The sequence below is a fragment of the Diaphorina citri genome, unplaced genomic scaffold (assembly GCF_000475195.1).
Source record: "Diaphorina citri unplaced genomic scaffold, Diaci psyllid genome assembly version 1.1 scaffold1537, whole genome shotgun sequence".
In the NCBI taxonomy this organism is placed as follows: Eukaryota; Metazoa; Arthropoda; class Insecta; order Hemiptera; family Psyllidae; genus Diaphorina; species Diaphorina citri.
Window position 1 is genome coordinate 61,320 of NW_007378963.1, and position 9,427 is coordinate 70,746.

Sequence of the window (9,427 nt, forward strand, 5' to 3'; positions counted from 1 at the left end):
GTGCTATTTATTGTTATTATTATTTCTTCTTTTTCCTATGTGGTTCCCTACAATTTCTATTTTTCTATCGATCCTCATTAGCAGGAATAGTTTTGATGTTTATGCATTCATTAATAAAAACTTAAAACTTGTCCAATATTATTACCTACAATAATATGTATGTAAAACGGAGCATAATAGAGAGAGCCCAGATTTGAGGACAAAGTCCTAGGCTAATCCATTATCAAACTTGCTGATTACATTGTCCTGTCCTGTTTATCCATTTCTCTCTTAAATGATTTTAATAAATCTATTAATCTAAATTAATTTGTTGTGTTTTCCAGGATGATCAGTTCTCTGATTGAAAGTCATTGAATGACCACATTATGGAGCTCAGCTTTTGTACATAAGAAAATAATTCAACTTCAGATCAAATCATACAGTAAAAAGAAACAAGACTGTAACATGAGTCAATGATAGTATTTAAGTATCTAATTATTTGAGGCAACCCACCGTATTGATAAGTGTTGATATTTTGTTGTTGAACATACTGAAGGATTAGAGTTTGATATACAGAAAGGGAGAAACACCCACTCATAGACATATCCTTGGGTGCAAGAGTTTCAAAGGTAGGTTACTACCATTATTGCTTTTCTTCATCTACTTAAATAAGTTGAATTCCCTTTGGGGGAAAAAGTATTTTTTGAGAAAGTAGGCAATTCAAAGGATGAATTTGTAGAGGCAAATACCAAATGACAAATGAAAAAATAATAATAAAATAAAATAAAAATAAATAAATAAATAAAATAATAATAATTTTCGATTTTTTTTTCTATTGTATTTTCCAAACTTCTCCTATTATTATGTAAGTAATATCTAATTTATACACCCTAGTATTTATTATGAATTAAATTACCAATAGGGTACGGAATTCATACTCTCGAATTCGTTGAACTTAAAACATTTTTGCCTGTTTTGGCCTTGTTCATCCAGCTTAACTAAGCTAAATTCAGCCAAACAAATAGAAGGAAGAAGTGTGAGAGAATTGGGCTATTACTGACTGACGAATAATAATTTTGTAAAAGTCATTTCAGTATGCCCTGATATAGATTTTTGTATTACACCATTATAAACTGTTTTCTTAACTTTTTTTGTTATTGATTTACTTTTCCGAGACAAAAATGTGTGTACATAAATATTTCTAGTTAAGTAAATTATTTATTTATTTTAATTGAAGGGAATACAAACGACTATGTTGATTGGTTTTTATTTGATTGGGTGTTTCATGGTGCTTCCTTTTCCTTATTTTCAGTGATTTTGTACTTTTTCTTAAAATTTGTTATTTATTTTTTTTTTTTTACATACAAATTCACACTGTGGTCTCATGGGAATTGGCCTAGGGCGAAATATCATGTTTTTACCCCAGACACGGAGTCACGGAGTGAGTTAAAAGGCTATCCACGAAATTTTAAGGTTTTCTCTTGGAAATGTTGAAGAAGAGTTGTGCTTTTTAAACGATGCAAGTTTTCCACACACATATTCGTACCTTCAAAAGATGATACATACACAACTGTTTCTTCGAGTTTTCGATTCAGTAGGATAATTAATTATATTTTCATTAATACCTACGTATTTTTTTTTATCACTGAATCCGCGCTTTTTGTTCCAACAGAAGTGAATTTTCCTATTTGAGCTTTTTCAAAGATTTGACGGTAAATAGCGGCCGAACCGTACATTTCTCGAGGTCCGGCCCGCGGACACTTGTGATCATCAATAATTATCGAAGCCGTCTGCAAACATAGGTCACCTACCTAGTTAATAAAAGAAATAAAATTGTAAATTATTAGACACGTTTGTTCTTTCACATAGTTTCCTGTAGACTTGTCATCACCCAACCTGTAGGGGTAAAGTAAACTCTTGAATTCGTAACAAGAAGGGAGGAAGTAACTGATAATAATGGTTTAAGTGTGTGTAGGTAACGAGGTGAGCTGTCTATTTCAAGTGAATAGACGCTATAATAAAGTGGGTGTAATGAACTTCTTCGAGTTTTCGATTCAGTAGGATAATTAATTATATTTTCATTAATACCTACGTTTTTTTATCTCTGAATCCGCGCTTTTCGTTCCAACAGAAGTGAATTTTCCTATTTGAGCTTTTTCAAAGATTTGACGGTAAATAGCGGCCGAACCGTACATTTCTCGAGGTCAGGTCCGCGGACACTTTTGATCATCGTTGTTTATGGAAGCTGTCTGCAAACATAGGTCACCTACCTAGTTAATAAAAGAAATAAAATTGTAAATTATTAGACACGTTTGTTCTTTCACATAGTTTCCTGTAGACTTGTCATCACCCAACCTGTAGGGGTAAAGTAAACTCTTGAATTCGTAACAAGAAGGGAGGAAGTAAGTGATAATAATGGTTTAAGTGTGTGTAGGTAACGAGGTGAGCTGTCTATTTCAAGTGAATAGACGCTATAATAAAGTGGGTGTAATGAAGTGTCCCTCAACCCTCCCGAAACCTAAGGGGCTACCCCAGGCTGGTAGCCCGAGAAACCAACACTCTTCAGGACCTTTGGCCAAAAAATTCAAGTGTAAATCCCAGCAAAGACTACAAATGTATAAATACTTCGTTTGAAGTTGTCGATTTTAAGTACATTGTAAAGGGAGGAAGTAAGTGATAATAATGGTTTAAGTGTGTGTAGGTAACGAGGTGAGCTGTCCATTTCAAGTGAATAGACGCTATAATAAAGTGGGTGTAATGAAGTGTCCCTCAACCCTCTCGAAACCTGAGGGGCTACCCCGGGCTGGTAGCCCGAGAAACCTACACTCTTCAGGACCTTTGGCCACAAAATTCATGTGTAAATCCCAGCAAAGACTACAAATAGATAAATAATTCGTTTGAAGTTGTCGATTTTAAGTACATTGTACTCTTTAAAATTCATGATGTTGTAATATTTTTACCATTTAATTTCGGGATTTTTCGGTAGGGATCTAAATTATTTTCCTCAAATAAAGCTCACGTTCATCAGAGATTACCTAATGAAATAGGATATTGAAAAGTGCTTAGTTAGGATTCGAACCCACATCCTCTCACTTACCAGAAGAGAGCTCTCCTCACGCTACTAAGGAAGGCTCTAACTACTATTCTTGGTAGGATTTTCCAAAAGAAGCTCAACACCCAAACTGCACTTTTAAAAGGAATGTAGGTATACCTAGTGTACTGTACGTATACATGTCTACTTATTTTTGTAGAGGATACGATTGTAAGCTCCTTCATGTTCCCTCGCCACTGATTGCTCAAAGACAATCAATAGCGATGAAAAAGATAGGTAATATATTACGACGCGTTTGACACTTCTTATACGAATGGATTGAAAAGGCAAAACGAAATGAAAAATTGTTCTTTTCGATGAAATGAGTATTTGCTTTTCTATTGGACACAACCACATCAAAGTTCAAGGAATAGGAGACCAAAGTTCTTGTTTGGGCAAGGTTTCATGAAGTAAAAATGGAAAGGAATTGGATTTATTCCTATTACATATCTATCAAATTTTTCCTTTATACAATTCCCTTGATTTTCATTTTCAGGTGATAGCATTTGATGAGTTGAAAGTGGACTACAAAAATCCTATAGACCAATGTAATAGTCTAAATCCATTAGTACTTCCAGAATATTTAGCACATGCTATCTTCAAAGTTGGTTGATTTTGTGAAAACCTGGTAGCGTCCTTGCTTACCATGCATAAGTTCGTGGGTGCAACTCCCAGAGGCGATAAAACTCTATGGAACAATCTGTAAAGTTGTGTTCAGACATATTCAATCGACGAGCTACATCTGTTATCGAGGCAGTGTGGACGGTTCAGTCGACGGCCGGTCGACTATGTGTGGACACACCGTAGCAAAGCAAAATCAGTCGTGGTGTAGCTAGAGACAGCCAGAGGCTTGAAACTAGTTGGTTGATTTTGTGAAAACCTGGTAGCGTTCTTGCTTACCATGCATAAGTTCGTGGGTGCAACTCCCAGAGGCGATAAAACTCTATGGAACGATCTGTAAAGTTGTGTTCAGACATATTCAATCGACGAGCTACATCTGTTATCGGGGCAGTGTGGACGGTTCAGTTGACGGCCGGTCGACTATGTGTGGACACACCGTAGCAAAGCAAAATCAGTCGTGGTGTAGCTAGAGACAGCCAGAGGCTTGAAACTATGAACCCTTGACCTCCATCTACAATACCACATGGCACACCCAGTAAGTAGGTACCTCCCTGAATTGTTTTCACTTTCTTACCTACTCGCTTCGTTTGAAAATAATAATCTACCTACTATAGGTATGTGGTAAAGGTAGGTACATGTGTAGTAGAGGTATTGTTATAGCCTTTGGAAATGGTTATCTATTCTTGTCTGCAGAAATAGAATTTTCTTGAACAACTAAAATGGTCGGATAACACGTTCGTTCAATTTACCGAACTTTGCGTGTAGTAGAGGTATTGTTATAGCCTTTGGAAATGCTTATCTATTCTTGTCTGCAGAAATAGAATTTTCTTGAACAACTAAAATGGTCGGATAACACGTTCGTTCAATTTACCGAACTTTGCGAATGTAGTAGAGGTATTGTTATAGCCTTTGGAAATGGTTATCTATTCTTGTCTGCAGAAATAGAATTTTCTTGAACGACTAAAATGGTCGGATAACACGTTCGTTCAATTTACCGAACTTTGCGAACAATGCGCGAAGTTTCAGCTGAAAATTCGCAAGTCAGAAAAATCAATGAGGTTGAGCAACGTCAATCGTGGTTGGTATCCAAGCCACTGGTGGCTTATGTGGGGTAGGTACACTGTAATTTCAGCTTCGTGAAGGAACAAAATATTGGTTGAGGTGAAGTGTCTACTACTTTACGAGGATGTGTGTATTTAATTCTCATGTAGCCAGCCTAGTTAGCTTCTATTTTTTATTCCACTTCAGGGCGAACTTTATCCTGAGCGGATAATGATCGTTCTCGGAACGGCCGGGTTTCTCCTATCCTATCCTTCTGCTCTTTGATTTCTTACACTGCTAACGTCAGCGTCGCTGTCTAAGGGGGGGGGGCGAACTGAGGTTTAATTCCCAGAAGCGGTTCAATGTACATACATATTTCACGACTTTGCGGTAACGTAAATTTCTAATAGCGATAGCGGCTTGGTAGATGAGCGAATTCCTGAACTGCGGCTAACAGATTTGGTTGCTAACAGCGGCGCACCTTCCCGTTTACCAGGCGAGAGCATATTTTAACCATTGTACCTACTACAGAGACACGGTAAGTTATAATTTTAGTAGTTCTAATAAGCAGTAGGTAGCTGGTCTTTGAAATTCTACAGCAGATGGTATATCAATTTGGAAAGTTGCCCACTATGTCTATTCTCACTTTGTTTGTGACGATCCGGATCAGTTCAGCTGTTTTCAAAACCAAACCACGTTCTGACGTTCTTATGTAGGGAAAAGAGGAAAATCTCTATCTGCCAAGCGTTCATATTAGAAGCACCCTACAAATCATTATTTTTATGTACCTACATAAATAAGAATGTAGGTACTTTGTACCTGTCTCCCTACGTAACTAGAGGTTAGGTACCTTGTATATTGAAAAATGACCAAATAAGTATAAATAGTAAAATATTCCCATCTGCAGTATAAATTCTCTTATTATGCAAAACATTCATTATACGAGTATCTGTACAGGTACCTTTGTTGATTGTTGCTAGGCAACAACAAACAAACTTATGCTATTCCAACCTCAGCTAGTATTACTGTAGATATAGTTTTCTTTTAACATAGCCCAGGCACATGCACACATATCTACCCTTATGTACGGAAAATATAAAAAAAGCTAACTTGAAGAATTAAAGTTCAGTTCAGAATAGAGGAAGCTAGAAAGCTTGAAGGTGTGTAACTCTTTTTTTGCCTATAAAAGAATTGATTTTATCATTAATATTTTTTTCGTCATTAAAAAAACAACCCCACAACAAATGGGGGAAGGGACTGAGACTACGTGGAAGGTATTTTCGTCAGTTTATGCTGGAGAAAGGGCAATAAAAAACCTCAGCATGGAAAAGATTTTATTATTTTTTATTGTTTCAAATTTATTTTTAAAATTAACTGCTTAGTTATCTACCTACTTTCTTTATTAAAAAAAGTGCTGCTAAATTTCCGAGTTCTGATCAGATTTTTTTTTTTTTTTTAATCGCAGTGGTAATTTTCAAAACTTTTGGATTTAGTGAAAATAATTATTTATTATCTGGGAAACTGGGTATTTATACCCACCTATCTAAAACGTATTCTTCATTAGGTAAACCTAAGTAAATTACTGTGGGCATTATTTGGGTATAGGTATCTTTGACATACTATAGGTATGTAATCACGTGCTGACATTTACCTATTTACTCATAGACAGTACTTGGCTAATTTTCGGGTCCTATTTTCCTCACGCGTCCTTCAAAATCTTTCTGATTCTGCTCTCGGCTAGCACCTCCTCGAGTTATTAAGGAGCGCGGCAGCCCTTTGCCCCGCTAAGTCAAAATTTGTCAGCGTTCTCCTTACGAGTACCTACATACTTCGAAATAGCAAGTTATCCCGTACAATCACTCGTCCAGATACCAACCACGTACAACGGTGTTAAACTTTGAACACTGTCGCATTTAGAAAACTAATGATACAGTTAACGTCTTGTAACTAGACCTATAGGCTATAAGTACCTACTGGGTACTGGCCATTGGCACCTAACCGAAAATCTCGTCTTTCTTTTACGAGGTGGGTAAGTAAGGTAGGTACCTAGGTACCTAAACACATAAAGATGGGATTTGTACCCTACTCAAATCTACGCGTTTTGCCATACTTATGTATTTATTTTAACTAGGTACCTACCAACCTACCAAGGTTTACTATAGGTGGGTACTGGGTAGCTTTAGCTAAGTACTTACCGAAGTGTACCTACCTAAACACATAAAGATGGGATTTGTACCCTACTCAAATCTACGCGTTTTGCCATACTTATTTATTTTAACTAGGTACCTACCAACCTACCAAGGTTTACTATAGGTGGGTACTGGGTAGCTTTAGCTAAGTACTTACCGAAGTGTATCGGTATATCGAGGTGTTTCACCGTTTTTATTTCGTAGCAATGGATCAAGTGCTACATTAGACTCGTGTGGTCTGTGTCGTAGCATGCCCATCCCGTAATATGCCTCTCATCAGAAGGGCTGGAAGAGACACAATACTTCCCATTTAGTTGCTGGGTCAACACGAGACCATCAGAAAGTAAAAAGTAACCCGTTGAAATAATTATTTACAATCGAAAAAAAGAATACAAATTTTTGTCGATGGTGGGCATCGAACCCGGGACCTTCTACTTGGTAAGCAAGGACGTTACCACTGGGCTAACCGTATCCGTCTTCCAAGACAAATTAGGTACCTAGGTACTTCTTGAAGCCCGTTCCCACTTCTGTCGTTCAAAAAAAAAAAAAAACCGAAGTGTATCGGTATATCGAGGTGTTTCACCGTTTTTATTTCGTAGCAATGGATCAAGTGCTACATTAGACTCGTGTGGTCTGTGTCGTCCTCAAATCTGGGCTCTCTCTATTATGCTCCGTTTTACATACATATTATTGTAGCTAATAATATTGGACAAGTTTCAAGTTTTTACTAATGAATGCATAACCATCGAAACTATTCTTGCTAATGAGGATCAATAGAAAAATAGAAATTGTAGGGAACCATATAGAAAAAAGAAGAAATAATAATAACAATAAATAGCACTTACCCATAGAGGTAGTAGAAAAATGACAGCAAATAGAAAGCTAATTTGATCCAACCTTCTCTTTGGCATTTGTTCAGAGTATCAGCATTCATAATACTGGTTGGGTCATACAGTCCATACCCAGACATTACAGGCCTATTTCTGTACCTGAAAATTAACAGTAAAAACATTATGAACCTCTAAAAAATGGAGTGCTAGTTTTTAATGGTTACATTCAAGCTAGGCTAGTATATCCAATATTTTTAACCAATACCAATCAGATTTTTACTTACTTTCTTTTTTTCTCATTCCTTTTGTTGCTAGTGCTAGTTTCATGGTTGAAGATTCTAAAGGGAAAATATTGCCTTTGATTTCCTTCAGAAACTGCATATCTCCTGAGTTTGGTTCTCAGAACACTGATAAAATATCAGGGAGGCAAGCATTGCTTGACGATAAAATAAAACTCAGATCAGAAATGTTCGAAAGTTTCACTCAAAATCCCAAAAAAGTCAATTTAAAAATAAATGAAGTTATTCAAAAGATATTTTCAGGGAAGTGGTTCATTATCTTGCATCTGGAAAATAAAGGCCTTGACCCAATTGAAGACATTAAGTTTGTCTTAAAAAAAGTCAATTTAAAAATAAATGAAGTTGTTCAAAAGATATTTTCAGGGAAGTGGTTCATTATCTTGCATCTGGAAAATAAAGGCCTTGACCCAATTGAAGACATTAAGTTTGTCTTCATTCAAAAGATACTTTCAGGGAAGTGGTTCATTATCTTGCATCTGGAAAATAAAGGCCTTGACCCAATTGAAGACATTAAGTTTGTCTTTGATCTCAAAACGAACCTTACCTCGTATACAACATTTCTCATAGAAAAGGGAACATCTCAAGTTGGTTACATAAAGTCTTTGAAACAAGAATGTTTGGGTGTCATTATGTTAGATATTCCTGATTTTAGTTGTGATAAATTGGTATTAGCAGGTGCAATATACTTTAGTAACCAAGGTAAAAACAAACCAGGCCCTGTAATTGAATTGGATAATACCATAATGTATAAATCATCAGCAAACCAGATTAGTCAAAGTAAAAATGTACAAGATGACCTGTTTGGTCAAGAAAACTGCTTAGTTATACCGTCTGTAGAATTAGATATTAATTCCTTGCTTGACAAGTCTTACCAATGTATAAGTACTAGTGAAAACACAAGCCTCCTTGAGTTATATTGTATCATGCTAGCCTCCAATGTAAAATCATTTTCAATTCTTAGTATTGATTTAGTGCAACATTTGTTAATTGAGCAATTTCATTGCATTCAGTTACCAGTTGAAAAATCTCCAGAATATTGTTTCTATTATTTCTGTAAGGAGGGCTTGTTCAATGAAATGCTGTTCTGTGTTGCCAGCTCAAAATCTACTCTGAATGTCTATTACAAAACTACAATTTCATTGCATTCAGTTACCAGTTGAAAAATCTCCAGAATATTGTTCCTATTATTTCTGTAAGGAGGGCTTGTTCAATGAAATGCTGTTCTTTGTTGCCAGCTCAAAATCTACTCTGAATGTCTATTACAAAACTGAAAGGCAAATCAATATAATCTCCCTATTAGTAAAACATATTGCTGTTCTCAATGAGCAAGATAATGCTGTTGCAAATCTTTCTGATTTTCAGTCTGATGTTACCCAT

At 36.0% G+C, this 9,427-nt stretch overlaps 1 protein-coding gene across 1 annotated transcript; it reads left to right on the forward strand.

Moving 5' to 3' along the window:
• Positions 1-8,076: 8,076 nt before the first annotated feature.
• Positions 8,077-9,210, forward strand: LOC113470364. The gene is made up of 3 exons (XM_026828730.1): positions 8,077-8,256; positions 8,377-8,451; positions 8,542-9,210. The coding sequence occupies exons 1-3, from the start codon at positions 8,077-8,079 to the stop codon at positions 9,208-9,210; spliced, it is 924 nt and encodes a 307-aa protein (XP_026684531.1).
• Positions 9,211-9,427: the final 217 nt, after the last annotated feature.

Bases quoted from the DNA above. Each gene is read 5' to 3' on its own strand.
- LOC113470364 (XM_026828730.1), top strand. From the start codon at position 8,077: ATGGTTGAAGATTCTAAAGGGAAAATATTGCCTTTGATTTCCTTCAGA. The intron at 8,257-8,376 runs TTAAAAATAAAT...AAAAAAGTCAAT, and splicing joins AAAATCCCAAAAAAGTCAAT to TTAAAAATAAATGAAGTTGT. The intron at 8,452-8,541 runs CTTGACCCAATT...GAAAATAAAGGC, and splicing joins TGCATCTGGAAAATAAAGGC to CTTGACCCAATTGAAGACAT.